This window comes from Tamandua tetradactyla, chromosome 7 (assembly GCF_023851605.1).
Source record: "Tamandua tetradactyla isolate mTamTet1 chromosome 7, mTamTet1.pri, whole genome shotgun sequence".
Taxonomy (NCBI): domain Eukaryota; kingdom Metazoa; phylum Chordata; class Mammalia; order Pilosa; family Myrmecophagidae; genus Tamandua; species Tamandua tetradactyla.
This window is the reverse complement of record NC_135333.1, coordinates 122,477,070-122,499,283: the sequence shown is the minus strand read 5'-3', so window position 1 is coordinate 122,499,283 and position 22,214 is coordinate 122,477,070. Positions and strand designations below refer to the sequence as shown.

At 36.0% G+C, this 22,214-nt stretch overlaps 1 protein-coding gene across 1 annotated transcript; it reads right to left on the bottom strand.

Moving 5' to 3' along the window:
- Nucleotides 1–3,521: 3,521 nt before the first annotated feature.
- Nucleotides 3,522–4,495, bottom strand: LOC143642493 (olfactory receptor 6C4-like). Its single transcript, XM_077110953.1, has one exon. The coding sequence runs from the start codon at nucleotides 4,449–4,451 to the stop codon at nucleotides 3,522–3,524; it is 930 nt and encodes a 309-aa protein (XP_076967068.1). The 5' UTR covers nucleotides 4,452–4,495.
- Between the last annotated feature and the right edge of the window lie 17,719 nt (nucleotides 4,496–22,214).

The window sequence follows — 22,214 nt, the reverse complement described above, 5'->3', positions numbered from 1 at the left end:
AATTGGAAATGGACACATAATCCTTGGAGAGGCTGCCCTTTAGAAATGAATCACAGAACATGAGACCACTCTAGTCTTCTAAATGTTTGTCTGTCTGAAGTTTGGAAATGGACTTCTCTGCACATTTTATACCAATTTGAGTTATACACATTTTGTCTGGTTTACTCAACAGGGAAATTGGGAGATTGAAAGATTTCTCTAGGGAAGCCAGTCCAGAAATGCTAATTAGCTTTTTTTTTTTTTTTAATAATGTTGTGAAGAAACTTTCAACAGGTGACTGGAGAAGATGTCCCTAAGATTCCCTTGAGGAAGCTGACACAATGCATCAGTGACAAGATAAAAGCCTTGTGGGAACTGCAGCAGTAGTAGTGATAACAATAGCAAACAATGCGATAGCATCATTTTATTGTGCTGTTACCTGAGCTGGGCAGCATTTTAACAATTTCTCTGTCTTTCATTATATTATAATTTTTGAGGAAGCTGTTCTGAAGTTGTCTTTTCTGTAAAATGTTGGTACAAATAGTACCTGAATCATAAAATGTGGCATGTATTGGAAAATTAGAAAAGTGCTAGGCATATAGTCAATGCTAGATATTAATACTATTAATTTCCCATTTTGTAGATGAGGGGATGAAACATACTGAAGTTATGTAATTGCCCATAGTCAAATAGCAGGTAATGTGAATTGAAGGCATTTGACAGCAGGTTTAACTGCTTCTGTAACATGCTGTGGCATGCCTCCTTGGGAGCATGAGGGATGCAGAAGTATTGCTTGCTTTCCCTTGCTGTTGGCATTACTCTGTCACCATTGGGGAGTTCAGGATTCATTTCAGAACAGCTCCTCTTCTTTATGTTTGGTGCAACATGATCTGATTCCAACTTTATGCTGGAAGGCAGGATGCTCTTGTCCCTCCACCTTTTCTTCTATAGGCCTGGTCTCCCTTTCCTATGTCGACCTCCCCCCCCCCACCATTTCCTTTTTGATTTTGCACCTCTAGCCTCCTCTGATTTACACATTTTCAATCCCTGTATCATTTATGTAGAAATGTCAAAAGTGGACTGATTTCCAAGGACCTTGAATTGTTGAATGGGAGGTGCATGGTGTTGTGTTGAGCAGAGCTTTTGCCAAGAGACTAAATGTTACTTAAGTTTCCTCTTGTATTTGGTATTTAGATTTTTTTATTTTCAGGATTCATCCCAGGTAAATCTGTGAGCTCATAAAATTTGTCTTTAGTTCTCTCTGGGAACATTTGTTTTTAATTTAAGTTTTAATTTATTTTTATTGTTTAGCTGTAGGCAGAGAGACCTGAGGGATGAATGTTGCAATCACAGATTTTGAGTTTGAGTACATGTAGTTAGTCAACAATCTTACATCCTTCAGATTTTCTGGTCAGAAAAACAAAACAAGTCCATGGAAATGGCTGAAGGGTAAGATGTATAAATCAAGACAGGAGATATATTGGGAAGGGATGATGAAGAGAAGACAAGTTTGAGAAAATGAAGAAAATCAAGATGGCATAAATTTGTGGAAGAAGAGTTAATGCTTCACAAGAGACAAAGGTGGAAGCAACTCATAAGTCCATCAACAGATGAATGCATAAACAAAAGTTGATATAAACACGCAAGAGAATATATTCAGCCATAAAAAGGAATGAAGTTCTGATTACAACATGTATGAATCTTGATGACATCATGCTGAATGAAATAAACCAGACATAAAAGGACTAATATTATAGGATCTCACTTCTGTAAAATATCCTGAAGAAGCAAATTTTATAGAGAAAGAGCATAGATCATAGATTATCATGAGTCAGGGGTAGTGAGGGGACTAGACAGGTATTGCTTACTGGGTACAGAGTTTTTGTTTGAGGTGATAAAATAATTGGAATAATAAATGCTGGTGATGGTTGCACTCCATTGTTAATGTAATAAATACTATTGAATTATACACCTGACAGTAGTTAATTTGAGAAATTTTAAGTTGTATATATGTTACTACAACAAAAAGTTAAAAACATGGAAAAACTTGGTCCAGTTAAGACCCTGTACAGAGATTTTGTACTCCATATTTGTGATCATTCTCTCCTAGCACACACTCCCCTGAGAAGAATCTGTCTTAGGCTCACCTTATAAAGGGTAGTTCTTTAGCCATTGATGATTGGAAGTGTGCTGGATACCAAAGTTATGGACCCACAGTTATCATCCCTTTCCTGGGTATTTATAATTCAACTTATAGGCCTTGCACTTGCTAACTATGGGTAGTCAAGGTGAAAAGTAGGGTAGATTTCATGGGGCAGCCATGAGAGACCAAGTGACAGTATATGTCTGATCAGGAAAGCTGATCCATTGTTAGAAAAGAATGAAACAAATGTGGGACAGATCATGATACGGGGGGTGGGCGAAGTATTGATGTGTTATACTTTACAAGTCTTGTCAAGTGATGACATTCTAGGACTTATCTTTAGCTTTAATTTTCTTGAATTTGGGCTCATTCTTAGGCAGTCCCTTTTCCTCCTAGACTCTTCAGGGTCACCTACAAAATAAGTCCCCTATAGCTCAGGCATATTTGTTGATCCCTACCGGTTTTGTGAATTGCCAACATGGCCTGGGCCAAGATTCCATCTCCCCTGGATCTTCCCTTAAAAGGAGATTGTCTGTTCACCCTGTTAGGGATCCCCTGGTAATAGTTTTTCTTCCTATTTCATAACTGCAAGGTGAGATAGAGTCAGAAATAGCAATCTTAGAAATTTATTTTGTAGAGATACTTTTTGTTGTAAGAAAAGATGGTTGTATGGTTGTTATAGAGAGAAGGATGAAAAAGAATATTGTCTCCAATCTGAGAAAAATTGGCCTGGAGTAGAGTTTTATTATAAGATGTAATTATGGTCTCTTCTTGGAGGTGACTGCTATTTATGATAAAATGTTTGGACAACATTCTTAAAGACTTTGATAAAATTAAGAAGCCCGTATGTGATGGCCAGTAAGCTGAGGATCACTGATCCTGTAACAATCCTAAATTTAAATTTTATCCTAAATTTATTTCTTTCTTGTAGTCAGACTAACAATGTTATCTATCTGCATATTTTTCCTATAAAAATCTATATGTTACAGGATTATATCTATTGTTACCATTATAGAAATTAGAACTAAGAGCTTAAAGGTCTATATATTAAATCATTTAAAATAACCACAATGAGCACATTACTCAGTGGCATAAGTAACATATTTTTATTTAAAATAGATAGATTTGAAAAATTTAGGAGAGTAGGCATTTTCATATTTTTAGAATCTTTTAAACACCTGGCCAAAAAAGAAAAAAATCTAACTACTAGAAAGAAACATTTAAATTTTTACCCGTGAGATTTTCCTCATGTTGGCAATTTTGAAATTTATCCTTGACACATTCGAATGATAAAATCACCTGAGATTTCTTTTTAAACAGAGAGAGGGTGAGAGAAGCTCTCCCTGAGCTTTTATTTCAATATATTAATCAATATATTTCAAGATTTCCTTTGATTTTATTAAAGACTCACAACCTTTCTGGTCACATCCTTGAAGGCTTGTTTTACTTGCTTATTCCTAAGAGTGTAAATGAAGGGGTTCAATAAAGGGGCAACTGAAGTATTGAGTACAGCTACTCCCTTATTGAAGGCGACTCCTTGTTTGGCTGAAGGTTTTATGTACATGAAGATGCAGCTGCCATAAGAGAGGGAGATGACAATCATGTGTGAGGAACAAGTGGAAAAAGCCTTTTTCCTTTGCTGGGTGGCAGGGATATTCAGAATGGTCCTGATGATGTTTGTGTAGGAGAGAATCACCAGTACTAGGGTGACCACCAATGTCACAAATGCTAAGATAAAGTCTACCAGTTCCAGCAAACTTGTGTCTGAGCAGGATATCTCCAAGAGGGGTCCATAATCACAATAATAGTGATTCAGCACATTGGAGGCACAGAAATCCAGTTTACTTGTCAGGATGATTGGGCATAAGATGATCAGGAATCCACCCAGCCAAGAGCAGAGAACCAGCTGGACACAAACCCTGTTGCTCATGATGGTTGTATAATGTAGGGGTTTGCAGATTGCTACAAAGCGGTCATAGGACATGGCAGCAAGAAGGTAAAATTCTGTGGCTCCAAGGAATATTGTAAAGAAATACTGAGTGAAGCAGCCTGTAAAGCTGATGCTCTTGTTTCCAGTCAAGATGCTGTATAGCAGCCTAGGAGTAAAAGTGGTTGTAAAGGAAATTTCCAAGAAGGAGAAATTCCGGAGGAAGAAATACATGGGAGTACGGAGTTGGGAATCCAGTAGCGTCAGGGTGATGATGATCAGGTTTCCAATGATGCTGAATATGTAGGTGAGGAAAAGAAGTACAAAAAGTGCAACTTGAAGCTCTGGAATGTCTGTTAGTCCCAGCAAAATGAATTCAGTCAGAAGTGTTTGGTTTTTCATTGCTAACCTTTGCTGCCTATGAAGGTACAAAGGAAAGATATAAAGTGAGAGGGATTCAAGAATATTGAAGATTGAGGTGGGATATAGGTCTTGCCATTGAATTGGTTCAAGCACCTTTTTCCTGCCTATCTGACTTAAACAAGATTTTCTATTTTGGGGGTATGACTCTTCAGAACTATTTTTTAAAAATTGCTAGGATGATTTTCTTTATGGCTCCCTTTCAGGCTTCTCATATATTTTCCAAGCCTTCTAAATCATTGCTCAAGTAATTATTTCCTCTAGTTTTTGTTTCTATTTTCACTTTGAACATTGCCCCTACTAATGGGGTCTTTTTATGTTTGCTACTTTAGCAGAAATGTTTCATTTCCCTCCTTCTCTTGGTCTCAGGGGGTGAAGAAAAGAGGTTACTTGTTGATTCCCTTTAGGAGGGAATCAGCCACCACCACAATAAACAGAGATACCTCCAACTTCCCTTCAAATTTTGAGTCATCATAACTAATATCATCAGACATTAAATCTTTGATGCCATTATCTGCTTTTCCTGAAGTCCCAGTTCTTCTATCTATAATGGTTTCAGCAGAGGAACAGTATCTCTCCAACCAGATTCCTACTGCCATATTATTAAATATTCTATTTAAAAATTATTTAGCCTTGCTCTGACTAGAAAAATATAAGTGACACATACTTGAAAGCCTTATTTATGAGTTTCTAATGAAGGACCTGAAGAATTGGGAACAATTTACAAACATTTTTTGAAAATGTGAATAATTGTATTTTGTTATATAGACAGCTTTCTGAATATTTAGATATTCTTATAATGAGATGTAAGTTAAATTTACACTTTTTCTGTAACTTGGTATTATAAAATTGAGTTTCTAAGTCTGATAGGTAGGAAGGTCAGTTTTCTTATACTATTGAAAGATCTTTTATCACAGGTATAAGGACCATTGATTTGTAACCTTGAGACTAACGCTCTATTATTGAAAGCTACATTTGTTAAAACGTTGTAGAAAGTTGTTTATCCATTTAAAATTGTAACCTGTATTGATTTTGTTTTGTTGATAACTCACTATGACCTTGCTGACCAACCTAATCAACTCATAACTCATCAACCTCATTAAGAAAACTACAGATTCTTTTAAGTTTAAGCATACAGTTCAAGCATTGCTCCTTATAAAATCTATTTTCCAATAAAATTATAGAACCAGGAAAGGCACTACCAGATAATTGGTTATAATATTCTTTTTCTGAAAGAAAAAGAAAACAGCTTCGAATGTCAAGGATCATTTAGACCTTTTAAGCTCTAATTTCCTCGATCTCTGAAATAAAGAAAACTTAAACCTCCTTCTGCCCACCTGTAGTCTGTGTTTTCATGTGGAACACCGGAGATCATTCTTACAGTTGACTCAAGAATGTCCTCATCACTGAGATGCATGGAACCAGGCATGTCATGTGGTGACCTGAATGTCCAGGCTTCTGCCTTTCCTGGTCATTAACTTTCAGTCTTTGGATAACAGTTTTATGTTATTCAAAACTTCACATTCATAATCTACATAAATGCTATAATTTTAGAATTTAGATTTTATAAAGCTATTCATTTTAGCAGTGTTTGCAAATTAAAAAAATTGGAAATGATTTAAATTTCCAGTAATAGAAAAATGACTAAATAGTTTTGGAGCATCCAAATTAAAAAATGCTATGCAGCCAGCAAAAATGAAAGGGAAAGATTTGTATGAAATAACTTGGAAAGATGTATTTGATATACTGCTACATGAGTAAAGCAAGCTACTGAACAATGTATCATATGATCCCATTAGGGTTAAAACATATGTAAAACTGTATTTTTCTGTGCATAGTCAAAGGTCTGGAAAATTAAACTGTTAACAATAGTTAATTCTATGGAGCTAAACAGGATGTGGGAGACACAAAGGGAAATTTCTCTCTTTACTTTATATCTGTCTATACTGTTTGAATGTTTCAGAATAAGTATAAATTACATTTCAATTCAAAAGGTCAAAAAATTATATTTATATGCTTTCATGTCCTGCAATCCCCCAAAGTTAGCATTGATAGAGCTAAAACTGAGAAGATACTTACACTCCACTTTCAGGGCAAGTGCTGTGGGACTTTACCTATAGATGTTCATGAGATGAGCCGCAATTTAAAAGCCAGCTAGCTGTGGATGAAAAGTGGTGTGAAATTTAGCTTGTTTCCCTGTCACTAATTATTGACCTAATTATTCATAAAAGTTCATAAGCTAATGAGAATTTAGTAGGAATTTTCCTACTCATCTTACTATATTATCAGCTTAGCTGTCGTTTGCCACTTCTTATTTCCACAGTACATTAAAATGCACTGTGACTTAGTAAGTAATCCCTTGAGATGCTTCCTTGTTTGCGTTAAGCATATTTACAGTACTGATCATAAAACCCTGGGAAGTACTCTCCCTTCAAGGTCTTATTTCCTCTGTTTTGACTCATTTGCGCCTGGATATGTGCTGCTTTGCTGATTTTATACCAGACTGAAAGTAACATATTTTAAGTGTTCTATTCAGAGGAGACCTCACATAATCAACTAAGGAAAGAAATAAAAGATCCCAGGTGACCCACACTCAGAGCATGCTAATGGAAACTGTCTCGAGAACTCTGGAACTGAACTTTTAATAGGGGATTAGGAAAGATTGTCTACAGAGACATCTCATGCTAACATGAAAGCATAGTACAAAAGAATTATAGGAACTACAATAATAATAAGGATTAAAAATAATACAAAATAAAGCAGTAATACTTTCTTTTGAGCAGTTTACTAAGTGCTGGGCACAATGCTAAATAACACACCTTAACTTAACTATTTGCTTAATATTGATAATGTCATATGACTCCTCATTTGTCTTCTTTTGCTGTGGCCATCCCACATGGGTCAAGTAGCATGAGAGATGGAGGAGGATTTAACATTTTTCTAAGTATTCTCTTTACTTTCAGTCATCTGTACCCTAAGAAATATTTTCTGATGGAAGGTCCTGTGTCTCTTTATTTCCTGCATCAGGCCTGAAAAATGTTCATTTATTCAAGGCTTTTCAAAGCCACATACTTTCAATTTCTAAATCTTTACATGGAAATTGTAATTGTCATGTGACTTCTAAGAACTATGCTATCTGATTCCCTCTGACAAATGGGTTTTCAGATTGGATGAAGCAGAGGAACATGTCTTGAACTTTGTCTAAGAGTTTGTGTACTGTGTTTAATTCTCAGTTTCTGTTTGGTGAGATGAATGCTCCTATTTGAAGGTTAATGCTAAAATCAGTCCTTGGTTAAGATCTATCTTTAACTACCTGTGAAGAATCCCCCCTTCCCTCCAATTTTGCTTTAGACTGAAAAACTATTGATAAGAATTGCAAATATGAATTTTCAAAAATGCTTGTGCTACGCAGTAACAATCATAGTAAGCATTGAGCCAAGCAAAAATCATCAGCGGATGATAAAATTTTTAGATGAAAGTTTAATGAAGGCTAGCATATTTTCACAGTTTCAAAAAATACCCCCCAGTACTTATTAATAGTAAATGCAACATATATACATACATATGTATATAAACTTTTACAATGGAAAAATCCAGAAGACAAATCTTTTTTTTAACTTATTTTTATTGTATAATATAACATATATACAAAGCAAAGAAGGAAAAAAGTAATAGTTTTCAAAACAATTTTTAACAAGTAGTCACAGGACAAATCCCAGAGTTTGTCATGGACTACCATACCATCATCTCAGATTTTTCCTTCTAACTGCTCCAGAATGTAGAAGGCTAGAAGAAATGAATATTTATTTATCATCATAATAGACTTTTTTCCTTCTTTTTTTGTGAAAAATAACATATATACAAAAAAGCAATATATTTCAAAGCACAGCATACAATTAGTTGTAGAACCTGTTTCAGGGTTTGGTATAGGTTACAATTCCATAACTTTAGGTTTCTAATTCTAGCTACTCTAAGATACTGGAGACTAAAAGAAATATCAGTTTAATGATTCAGCAATCATACTTATTTGTCAAACTCTACCTTCTCTGTAAAACTTCACCATCTCCTTTGATCTTTCTGTCCCACTCTTTAGGGGTGTTTGGGCTATACTCATTCTAACTTTTTCATGTTGGGAGGGGCTGTCAGTAATATGGGATAGGGAGATGGAACTTGCTGATGTTCTGGAAAGGCAGGGCCCTGTAGGTTTCAGGATTTATCTGGTCCAGGGACCCATCTGGAGGTTGTAGGTTTCTGGAAAGTTACTCCAGTGCATGGAACCTTTGAGGAATCTTATATGTTGTCCCAGGTGTTCTTTATGATTGGCTGAAATGGTTTTGTTGGGGTTTGGCAAGTTATGATAGGTACAATGTCTAAGTGAAGCTTGCATAAGAGCCACCTCCAGAGTAGCCTCTGGACTCTATTTGAACTCTGTCTGCCACTGATACTTTATTAGTTACTCTACTTTAACCCCTTTTGGTCAGGATGGAATTGTTGATCCCATGGTGCCAGGGCTGGACTCATCCCTGGGAGTCATCTCCCATGTCACCCAGGAGACTGTCACTCTTGGATGTCATGTCTCACATAGGGGGTGGGCAATGATTTCAGTTGCAGGGTTGGGTTTAGAGAGAGTGAGGCTACTTATGAGCCAAAAAAGAGGTCTTCCAGTGGTAATTCTTAGGCATACCTATAGGTAGGCTAAGCTTCTCTGCTACCTAGATAAGCTTCACAAGTGTAAGCCTTGAGGGCTTGGTCTATTGATTTGGGTGTCCCTAAGATTTGACACAGTTTCAGGGGATTCCCTGATAGTAAAGTTTAGTAGTTCCATATTTTTTTCTCCTGTCCCTCAAGGGACTTTTCCAATACTTTTTGATTGTCTGCTTAATATATTCTAGGATATATTCAGGCATTACATTCAGCTATGAAGACTACCGGCCCTCATTCTTATTCTGGGCTCCCTGTGTTTCATTTGTTCAAATGAGCTATCCAGACAGATTGAGTTAGAGTATGTGCTACAGAAAAGTTAGGTTCTGAACAAAATAAACCTTTCTTCCTTTGGTCTCAAAGAGTAGGTACGGTTCTAATATATGCACCATGTTCCTTACCCCTGTGTTCTGAATTACTTTAATCCCAACCTGATCAGCTTCCTTCTTATCTCTAAATACCAGGTTATATGTACATAAAACATCCTTTCAAAATCCAGAAACAATAATTACCACTCTGTACTAAATGTGTCTGCTATAAGACCTTACAACCTAGGCCCCTATTTTCTCATAAGCATTTTGTAAAGGAGACTAGACAATAATTGTTCTTTTGTTTTTGGCTTTTTCTACCTCACCAAATGACCCACAGGTTCATTCACATCGTTGCATGCCTCATGACTTCATTCCTTTTTGTAGCAGCACAATATTTGATCATATGTATACACCATTGTTCACCAATCTATTTCTCAGTTGGTGTATCCTTCAGCCACCTGCATTCATAAGGCATCATGTATAATGCCCAAAGTCCACAGTCCATTGACACTCTCAATTTTAAATAATTGTTCCCAAGAGAAAGAAAACCAATAAGAGAAAGATAACCAATAAACACATCCTCACCAAATAGGAAATCTAAACCTTCCCTTAACTTTTGTCCCTCCCAACATTATTTACCCCTGCTGTTACTGTGTTACTGCTGATGTTTTCCTGTGAAACATAGCCCATAGCATGCAATAGCATGCAATAGCAGTTTCCCCCCCCATACTCTGGACTTCAACACTCTTTGTACATGAATCATATCTTTGAAATAGTTCTTGCAAGAACTTATTCATATTTCTAGTGTTATTCAGTGGGACACATAGGTCTATATAACCCCTTTCAATAATGTTCACCTTCAATATGGTAATATTACTTACAGACCCATTAGGGAACCACTTTCACTTCTATCTATTCCCTTAAATTGGAGTTCAACCTCCGTAGCTAATCATTCACCCATCTCTAGCTTCTATGAATCTCTAAGTCCCCTATATTCTGTATTATAAGCCTCTGATTATACCTTTATGCTGGTAATAAAAGTGGAATCATGCAGTATCTATCCTTTTGTGTCTGGCTAATTTCACTCAGCGTCATGTCCTCAAGGCTCTTGTCGTGTGCTTCAGGACATCATTCCATCTTACTGCTGCATAGTATTACATCATATATATATGAGATATATCTATATATATATATGCCACATCTATCTCTCTCTCTCTATATATATATATGTGCCACATTTTGTTGATCCACTTGTCTGTTGATGAGCATTTGGATTGTTTCCATCTTTTGGCAATTGTGAATAATGCTGCTGTGAACATCTGTATGCAAATGTCACTGCTTTCAGCTCTTCTGGGTATATACCAAGTAGTGCTATTGCTGAATCATAGGGCAACTTGATATTCAGTTTCCTAAGGAACCACTAAACTATCTTCCATAGCGGCTGTAACATTATCCATTCCCACCAGCAGTGTATATATATCCCAATTCCTCCACATCCTCTGCAACATTTAGTTTTTTATTTGTTTAATAGCATCCTTTCTTTATAAAATTTATTTATTTTTTATTTTTTTATTTGTTTTATTTATTAAACATATCAGCATACAAACACAAATATTCTTACCATATGATTGTTTCATTCTACATATATAATCAGTAATCCACAATATCATCACATAGTTGTATATTCATCATCATGATTATTTCTTAGAACATTTGCATCTATTCAGAAAAAGAAATAAAAAGAAAATGGAAAAAAATTCATACATACCATACCCCTTACTCCTCCCTTTCATTGATCACTAGCATTTCAATCTACTAAATTTATTTTAACATTTATAACAGCCATTCTTATAGGTGTGAGGTGATATCTCATTGTAGTCTTGATCTGCACTTCCCTTATAGCTAATGTAAAGGATCATCTCTTCATGTTCTTTTGCGCCATCTGTATTTGTCCTTCAGAAAAATGCCTATTCATATCTTTAGCCCATTTTATAATTGGGCTGTTTGTTCTTTTGCTGTTAAGTTGCATGATTTCTTTATGTATACAGTATATTCAACCTTTCTCCAATGTGTGATTTCCAAATATTTTCTCCAATTGAGTTGGCTGCCTCTTCACCTTTTAACAAAATCATTTGATTTTGAGGAGTTCCCACTTATCTATTTTTACTTTTGTTGTTTGTGTTTTGGGTGTAAAGTTTAGGAAGCTACCTCCTATTACTAGGTCTTGAAGATGTTTCCCTACATTTTCTTCTAGAAGCTTAATGGTGCTAGCTCTTATAGTTAATTTTGTTCCACTTTGAGTTAATTTTTGTATAGGGTGTAAGGTAAGGGTCTTCTTTCATTCTTTTGGCTACTGATATCTAGTTCCACCATGCCCATTTATTGAAAAGACTATTTTGTCCTAGTTCAGTGGATTTGGGGGTTTTGTCAAATATCAGTTGACCATAGATTTGGTGGTCTATTTCTGCACTCTTGATTTGATTCCACTGGTCAGTACTTCTATTTTTCTGCCAGTGCCATGCTGTTTTGACCACTGTGGCTTTATAGTAAGTTTGAAAGTCAGGAAGTCTTAATCCTTTTACTTTGTTCTTCTTTTTTTTAGATACTTTTAGCTGTTCAGGGTCTCTTTCCCTTCCAGATGAATATTTGGTAACTAGCTTTTCCAAGTCTTCAAAATAGGATATCATTATTTTATTGGTATTTTGATTGGTACTGAATCTATAGATCAATTTGGGTAGAACTGACACCTTAACTATTCCTATCCGAGATCAGGGAATCCTTTTCCACCTATTTAGATCTTCTTTGATTTCTTTTAGCAATCAAAGGAACTTTCTGTGTACAGGTCCTTTACTTCCTTAATTAAGTTCATTCCTAGGTATTTGATTCTTTTAGTTACTATTTTGAATGGAATTTTTTCCTTATTTAACTCCTCAGATCATTGCTTGTGCATAGAAATATTACTGATTTTTGCACATTAATTTTGTATCCTGCCAGCTTGGTGAGTTGTTTATGAGCTCAAGTTACCTTGTTGTAGATTGCTCAGGATTTTCAAGTATAGAATCATGTCATCTGTAAATAATGAAAGTTTTATTTTTTTCTTTCCAATTTGGATGCTTTCATTTCTTTTTTCTTCCTGATTGCTGTAGCTAGAACTTATAGTACAATGTTGAATAATAGTTGAATATAGTACAATGTTGAAGACAGAGGGCATCCTTGTCTTGTTCCTGATTTTAGGGGGAAAGCTTTCAGTCTCTCTCCTTTGAGTACGATGCTGGCTATCAGTTTTTCATATATGTCCTTTATCATATTGAGGAAGCTACCTTTGACTCTTACCTTTTGAAGTATTTTTATCAGAAAAGGATGTTGAATTTTATCAAATGCTTTTTCAGCATCAATTGAGATGATGATATGATTTTTCACTTTTGATTTTTTAATGTGCAGTGTTACATTAATTGATTTTTTGGGTTGACCCACCCTTGCATTCCTAGTACAAACCTCACATGGTCGTGGTGTATAATTCTTTTAATGTGTTGCTGTATTTGATTTGCTAGTAATTTGTTGAGAACTTTTGCTTCTATTTTCGTTAGGAAGATTAGCCTGTAGTTTTCCTTTCTTATAACATCTTTACCTGGTTTTGGTATTAAAATGATATTAGCTTCATCAAGTGAGTTAGGCAGTGTTCCTTTTCCTTCAGTTTTTGGGAAAAGTTTGAGCAGGGGTGGTGTTAGTTCTTTTTGGAATGTTTAATAAAATTCCCCTGTGAAGCCATCTGGCCCTGGGATTTTCTTTGTAGGAAGATTTTTGATGACTGATTGAATCTCTTTACTTGTGAGCTTCTATTTCTTCCTGAGTCAGTGTAGCTTATTTGCATGTTTCTAGGAATTTGTCTATTTCATCTAAACTGTCTAGTTTGTTAGCATATAGTTGTTCATAGTATCCTCTTATGATTTATTTTTATTTCTTCAGGGTCTGTGGTAATACATCCCTTCTCACTCCTGATTTTGTTCATTTGCATCCTCTCTCTCTTTTTTTTGTCAGTCTTGCTAGTGGCCCATCAATTAATTGTTTCTTAAAGAACCACTTTTGGTTTTATTGATTATTTCTATTGTTCTTTTGTTCCCCCATTCATTTAACTCTGCTTTAATCTTTGTTATTTCTTTTCTTCTATTTGCTTTGGGGGTAGTTTGCTATTCTTTCTCCACTTTCTCCAGGTGAGCAGCTAGGTCCTCAATTTTTGCTTTTTCTTGTTTTCTTTTTTTAAAAATTTTTCTTTTTCTTTTTTTTTTAAATGGGCAGGCACCAGGAATCAAACCTGGGTCTCTGGCATGGTAGGCAAGAACTCTACCTGCTGAGCCACTGTGGCCTGCCCATTGTTTTTTTTTTAAATATAGGCATTTAGGGCAAAAATTTCCCTCTCAGCACAACATTTGCTGCATCCCATAAGTTCTGATATGGTGTATTTTCATTTTCATTCATCTTCAGATGGCTACTGATTTCTCTAGCAATTTCTTCTTTGGCCCACTGGTTATTTTAGAGTATGTTATTTAATCTCATATATTTGTGAAAGTTCTTGTTCTTTGGTGGTTATTGAGTACCAGCTTCATCCCATTGTGATCAGAGAAAGTGCTTTGAATTATTTCAGTGTTTTTAAATTTATGAAGACCTGTTTTGTGCCCCAGCAAATCATCTATTCTGGAGAATGTTCTATGAGCACTAAAGAAGAATGTATGTCCTGGATTTTGGGGTGTAAAGACCTACATATGTCTGTTAGGTCTAATTCATTTATCAAGTTTTTTAACTTTTCTATTTCCTTGTTGATTTTCTGTCTGGTTGTTCTATATATTGAGGAGAATGCAGAGGATCAACCTTATCCAGTAATGGACGGATTTACATTGTGAGCTTCCTGATGTGTTGTACTGAGAGAAGCACAACATGCCTTCTGTGCTATGCCTGACAAAAGAAAATGAGGAATGCATGTGGAAATATTGGACAAGTCACAATTGAGTTCATACTGTGAAGTAATTGACTTTTTCACAAAAGCCACGATAATTAAAGAAAAGCAAACTAAGAAACTAAGAAAAAAAGCAAACTAAGATGGAATGAGACTAAAAGATATGACATATAGATGCATGGCATGATTCTGAATTTGATCCTGGTCCTATATAGAACATTATGGGCAGGGGTCAGAAAAATTTGAATGGTGTCCAATAGCCTTCAAATCACCTTGTTTTGGTATTTCTCATCATATGCATCCTGCTACTCAAGGCAGATGCCTGAAACATCACTTTCATTACTCCTGTGGAGCAGAGGTGAGCTTATGATCCAGGCTCTCTGGTTAAGACATTTTCATGGTACTTTGTTTTTGAAATGAGCCATGTGAAGAAAAAGATATTGCTTAAAATCTGTTTTTTTAATTGAATATATTCTCATGCAAATGGATATTTTGCTGAATATTTTTCAGTGTATGATATGTCAAATACTGCTTTATTAAATTTCACTGCTGTATTGTATTCCAATGTATATCACAATGTATTTATCCATTTATCCATCTATAGAGATTTATGTCATTTCTCAGTTTTTTCTATTATAGTGCTGTTATAAATAATAATTTACGTGTCTTCTTTCGAACAGATGTCAGATTTCTTGTTTCACAATTTCCTAGGCAGGAAAAAGAAGCAAAAATTAAATCTAAAGTAAGTAGAAGGAAGGAAATGTGGAAATTAATAAAGAGAGAGTATTAAAATAGTAGAGAAAATCAACAAAATCAAAAGTTAGTTGCTTTTGAAGGTCAAAAAATTGAAAACCTTTAGCTCAATTTACAGAGAAATAAAGAAGATGCAAGTTACCAAAATCAGACATAAAAGTGGGGGCATTCCAATCTGTCTTACAGAAATAAAAAGGATTACAAAAGAATACTATGAATAATTGTATGCCAACAAATTAGATAACCTGCATGAAATGGACAAATTCATAAACACACCAACTACCAAAACTGAGTTGAGATTACATATAATATCTGAATAGACCAAAAACAAGTAAAGAAATTGAGTCAGTAATAAAACTTCAAAGAAAACAAAGAAAAGCCATATATCTTCATTGGTGAACTCTATCCAGTGATTAAAAAATATTTAAAACAAATCCTTCTCCAACTCTCCCCAAAATTAGAAGAAGGAATACTTCCTAACTTATCCTATGCGCCCAATATTACTCTAATACCAAAGTGAGGCAAAGACATCGCATGAAAAGTACGAATGAATATCCTTTATGAAGATCAGTACCAAAATCCTGAACTGAATTCAGCAGCATAGTGGAAGATATACACCATGACCAAGTAGGATTTATCCAAAGAATACAAGGGTGGTTCAACATAAGAAAATTGGTTAATGTAATATACCATATTAATAGAATGAAAGGGAAAAAACCCTATGATTATTTCCATTGATGTGAAAAAGCATTTGACAAAATTCAACACCTTTTCATAATAAAAATATGCAACAAACTGGGAACAGAAGGGAGCCTCTTCAACTGGATAAAGGACATCTATGAAAAACACACAGTTAATATCATACTTAATGGTGAAAGATCAAAACCCTAAAGTACAATGGGATATATGTAGCCAAAACAATCTTCAGTCCTTGTACCCTTAGGTCACCTCCATCCATTGTGGGTCATGAACTCTGCTGCCAGACACACCAGTGCGCAAATGTCCATATGTGCCCCCACATTCAGTTCCTCCAGGTATAGACTGAGCTGCAGGCTTCAGGATTTATGGCAACCCCAGTCCTAGCCTCCTGTGGAACCACCACACTGCCCTCAAAGGAGCTGCACCTCTCAGTTTCCCTACCAAGAGTGAATAGGTACATTTCTTTCTCAGCATTTTCTCTAGCACTTGTTCCTCTCTGTTCATTTTTAAACAGTTTTATTCACACATCACACAATCCAACTTAAGTGTATAGGCATACCTTAGTGACCATAATCTATATGAAGTCATTTCCTTTCCTTTCACTAAGGAATCCATACCTGTGCCCCATGCCCTCCACCTGTTGACATTTAGTTTTGGCATAATGCCTTTGTTACATTCAGCAGAAGCATATTACAATGTTATATGTTGTTGTTGACTATAGACTCTAGTTTGCATTGATTGTACTTTTCCTCCTATACCATCTATTTTCAGGACCGTGCAATGTTGACATTCATTTGTTCTCCCTCATGCAAAAATATTTATTTTTATTTATATATTTAATCATTGTCTACTCTAGGCATTCCTAAATTAAACCATCTCAGTCTTTATCCTCTATCTTTCCTTTTGGTTTCCTATATGACCCCAACTGTTCTCGCTCAATCATACTCACATTCAGCTTCATTCAGTGTACTTAATTATTCTGCTACAATCATGTAGTATTGTGCTATCCATTTCTGAATTTTTCCAATCAGTCCTGTTGCACAATCTGTATTCCTTCAGCACCAATTGCCCAATCTCAACCCTATTTCTATCTCCTGATGACCTCTGTTCTTAACTTCAATTCTCAAAGTTCACTTATTAATATTAGTTCACTAAATTAGTAAGACCATATGGTATTTGTCCTTTTGTTTCTGGCTAATTTCACTCAGCATAATGGTCTCAAGTTTCATCCACATTGTTATATGCTTCATGACTTTATTCTGTCTTACAGCTGCATAATATTCCATTGTATGTATATACTATAGCTTATTTAGCCACTCATTCATTGATGGACATTTGGGCTGTTTACATCTCTTGGCAATCATAAATAATACTGCTATAAACACTGTGGAGTAAACGTCCATTTGTGTCCTTGACCTCAGGTCCTCTGGATATATACCTGGTAATGGGATTGCTGGATCATATGGCAATTCTATACTTAGCTTCCTGAGGAACTCCTAAACTGTCTTCCATAGTGGTTGTACCATTTTGCATTCCGAACAACAGTGGATAGTGTGCTCCTTTCTCCACATCCTTTCCAGCACTTGTTCTGTTTTTTTTTTTGTTGTTGTTAATGGCATTCTAGTGGGTGTCAGATGATATCTCATTGTGATTTTGATTTGCATTTCCCTAATAGCCATTGAAGTTGAGCATCTTTTCATGAGCCTTTTAGCCATATGTATTTTGTTTTCTGAGAAGTGTCTGTTTAGTTATTTTGCTGATTTAAAAATTGGATTGTTTGTGTTTTTGTTGTTGAGTTTAAGAACCTCTTTATATTACTCTGGATACTAAACCTTATCTGATATATGGTTTCTAAATATTGTCTCTCATTGTGTAGACTGCCTTTTTACTTTCTTGACAAAGATCTTTGATGCACAAAAGTTTAATTTTAAGGAGATCCCATTTATCTTTTTCGATGTTTGTGCTTTGTGAGTTCTAGGAAACTGCCTCCTATTACAAGATTGATAAGATATTTTCCTATTTTTCTTCTACAAGTTTTATGGTCTTAGTTCTAACGTCTAGGTCTGATCCATTTTGAGTTAATTTTTGTATAGGGTGTGTTCTAGCTGCTGGAATGCAATATACCAGAAACAGAATCGGCTTTTAAAAAGGGGAATTTAATAAGTTACTAGTTTCTAGTTCTAAGGCTTAGAAAATGTCCCAATTAAACCAAGTCTATAGAAATGTCCAATGTAAGGCATCCAGGAAAGATACATCAGTTCATGAAGGCCAATGAAGTTCAGGGTTTCTCTTTCAAGTGGAAGGGCACATGGTGAACACAGTCACAGTTTCTCATCTGGAAAGACACATGGTGAACATGGTCAGGTTCCTCTCACATCCGGAAGGGCATATGGTGAACACAGCATCATCTGCTAGCTGCTTCTCCTGGCTTCTTGTTTCATGAAGCTCCCCGGGAGGCATTTTTCTTCTTCATCTCCAAAGGTCACTGGTTGGTGGACACTGCTTCTCATCGCTATGTCATTCTGCTCTGTGCTCTCTGAATCGTATTCATTCTCCAAAATGTTTCCTTTTAGAGGACTCCAGAAACTTATCAAGACCCACCCAAATGGGTGGAGACATGTCGTCACCTAATCCAGTTTAACAACCACTCTTGATTAAATCACATTTCCACGGAGATGATCTAGTTACAGATTCAAACATACAGTATTGAATAGGGATTATTCTGCCATTTTATGAAATAGGATTTTGATTAAAACATGGCTTTTCTAGGGGACAGACATCCTTTCAAACCATTACAAGTTGTGAACTATGGATCCCCTTTCATTCTTTTGCATATAGATGTCCAGTTCTCAAAGCACTATTTATTGGAGAGGCTGCTTTGTCCCAGTTGAATAGACGACTGCCTTATCAAAGATCAATTGACCATAGATGAGAGGGTCCACTTCTGCACACTCTGATTCCTCTCTGGTCAGTATATCTGTCTTGATTCCAATTCCTTGTTGTTTTGACCACTATATCTTTGTAACATGCTTCAAAGTCAGGTAGTATGAGACCTCCAACTTCATTTTTCTTTCTCAAGATATTTTTAGCTATTCAGGGCACCCTGCCCTTCCAAATGAATTTGATTAATCATTTTTCTATTTCTGCAAAGTAAGTTGTTAGTATTTTAATTGGTATTGCATTGAATCTATACATTTATTAGGGTAGAATTGACATTCTAACTATATTTAATTTTCCAATTCCATGAACACAGTATGTACTTCCATTTATTTAGGTCTGCTTTGATTACTTTTAGCAATGTTTTGCAGTCTTCTGTGTATGGATCTATTAAGTCCTTGGTTAAATGTATTCCTAAATATTTGATTCTTTTGGTTGTTATTGTAAATAGAATTTTTTTTTTGATTTTCTCCTCGGATTCCTCATTACTAGTGTATATAAACACTACTGAATTTTGCATGTTGATCTTGTATCCTGCCACTATGCTGTATGTTCTAGTTTGCTGGCTGCCATAATGCAATATACCATGTGCAATGACTTTTAGAAATGGGAATTCAATAAGTTGCTAGTTTACAGTTCTTAGGCTGAGAAAATGTCCCAATTAAAACAGGTCTATAGAAATTTCTAATCTAAGGCATGCAGGGAAAGATACCTTGGTTTAAGAAGGCCAATGAAGTTCAGGGTTTCTCACTCAAGTGAGAAGGCACATGGCAAACACAGTCAGGGCTTCTCTCTCAGCTGGAAGGGCACATGGTGAACATGGCATCATCTGCTAGCTTTCTCTCCTGGGTTCTGGTTTCATGAAGCTCCCTGGGAGGCATTTTCCTTCTTCATCTCCAAAAGTCGCTGGTTTGTGGACTCTCTGCTTCATGGTGCTGCAGTATTCTCTGCTCTCTCTGAATCTCCTTCTTTCTCCAAAATGTTTCCTCTTTTATAGGACTCCAGAAACTAATCAAGACCCACCCAAATCGGTGGAGACATGCCTCCAGCTAATCCAATTAAACAACCACTCTTGGTTAAATCACATCTTCAGGGAGATGATCTAATTACAGTTTCAAACATTCAATATTGAATAGGGATTAGAAGAAATGGCTGCCTTTACAAAATAGGATTAGGACTAAGACACGGCTTTTCTAGGGGACATACATCATCTCAAACCAGCACACTGCACTTGTTTATCAGCTCTAGTAACTTCATTGTAGATTATTTTTGGAATTTTCTAGTATATTATCATATCACAAATAGTGAAAGTTTTAGTTTTTCTTTTCCAATTTGGATCCCTTTTATTTCTTTGTCTTGCCTAATTGCTCTAGCTAGAACTTCCAGCACAATGTTGAATTAAAATGTTGACAGTGGGCATCATTGTCTTGTTCTTGATCTTAGAAGGAAAGCTTTCAGTCTCTCTCCATTAAGTATGAAGTTAGCTGAGGGTTTTTCATATACTGCATTGATCATATTGAGGATTTCCTCATCTCTCCCACCAGCCCATTGTCAAAATTGTTCTGCCCTCAGTCTCCCCCAAACCAGACACCCACAGTGACCTGCCTCAGGGATGTGGGGGAGGCACTGGGCTCCACAGCAAGGTCTCTGTTCATAGGTAAAGCCAGTTTGCTGGGTCCCAGTGGTGCTCTGTTTTTCACAGTCCCAAAAGACCTAGGTTTGTTTAGGGCACTGCTTTCATAGTCTTGTTGTCTGTATTTCTCTTCCAACACAAGTGTGTGCTTCTTGGAGGGTGTCTGGACCAGCTCCAAGGTGTCTGAGATATTTTTCTGAAGATTATATGAAAACCCCCTTCAATTCTCTTGCACGTTCTGGTCTTCCCAGAAGTTGGTGATATTTGATAATGTAATTGTCCTCAGAAGCATTTGCCTGTGAGCCTGGGTTACATCTGGCCAAATGGGGCTGAAACTATAGGTTTCTTTTGCCCTGCATTTATGGGCCAAAATCTGGCTAAATGTGTGTCTGTGTCTCTCACTTTTTAATTTGTGGTATAGGACTTCCCCCACTGATCCAGTCTTCAGTTGTCCCCCAGGTAGGTATCAGTTGACCCTGTGCTGTTTCCCTCAGAGATGGCAGAAGGGCTTTTGGACCCAGAGTTGGAATTAACAGACTCTGACCATGTTTTCTTGATTTTTTATTCCTCACTATCCTGGGCCTTGAAATGCCCTCCTCTGTCCCCTGGGTCTACAGATGGTGGGGGTCTGTCTCAGTACTATGAGGGAACTTAGTGTGTGAGACCAGATGAGGGATTTGGGAGAGAACTGGTTGCTCTGTATGGAGTCACCTACCTGATATTGTTGTCTCTCTTCAATTCAGCATTTATAGGCTTCTTCTCCTGTGTATATCTTTCTTTAGTATTCTGAAAAATTCAGAATTTTCCAGAAAAGATTTTCAATAGCTGTTTATGTCACTATGTTAACGACATCATTTCCTACAGTATTTTTAGGGATATGGGGATTATTTTGAAACCCTTGTGGCAGCACTGAATCAGTAAGGTGGGAATTTTATCCTTAAATTTTCACTATTTAAAAGCATCGGTCATAGAGCAATTCAAGATTTAGTTTTCTGAGGAATTGCCAATCTCTTCTCCACAGTGGTTGGACCATTATATATTCCCACCAATAGTGAATAAGTGTTCCAATTTCTCCATATCTTCTGTAACATATGTAGTTTTGTTTGTTTAATAGCAGCCATTCTAATAGGTGTGAGGTGATATTTCATTGTCATCTTGATTTCATTTCTCCTATAGCTAAAGAAAATGAGTATCTCTTCATATGCTTTTTAGCCATTTGTATTTGCTCTTTGGTAAATTGTCTATTCATAATCTTTGCCATTTAATAATTAGGTTGTTTATTCTTCTGTTGTTGAGCTGTGTAATTTCTTTAGCTACATAAGATATCAAGCCTTCATATGAGAGGTGTTTTCCAAATATTTTATTCCATGAGTTGGCTGCATCTTCACCATTTTGACAAAGTTCTTTGAGGCAGAGAGGTTCTTGATCTTTAAGATTTGCCATTTATCTATTTTTTATTTTGCTGCTTATGTTCGATGTAAAGTTTAAGAAGTTACCTCCTATTACTAAATCTTGAAGATGTCTCCCTGTATTTTCTTCTAGAAGTTTTATGGTATTGGTTCTTTCATTTAGGTCTTTAATCTGATTTGAATTAATTTTCATATAGGGTGTAATGTAGGGTTCCTCTTTCATTCTTTGGCTATTGATATCCAATTCTCCTATGCCCATTTATTGAAAAGGCTATTCTGTACCAGTTCAGCAGATTTGGGAGCCTTTTAGAAGATCAATTTTCCATAAATTTGGTGGTCTATCTCCATGTT

Bases quoted from the DNA above. Each gene is read 5' to 3' on its own strand.
- LOC143642493 (XM_077110953.1), bottom strand. From the start codon at position 4,451: ATGAAAAACCAAACACTTCTGACTGAATTCATTTTGCTGGGACTAACA.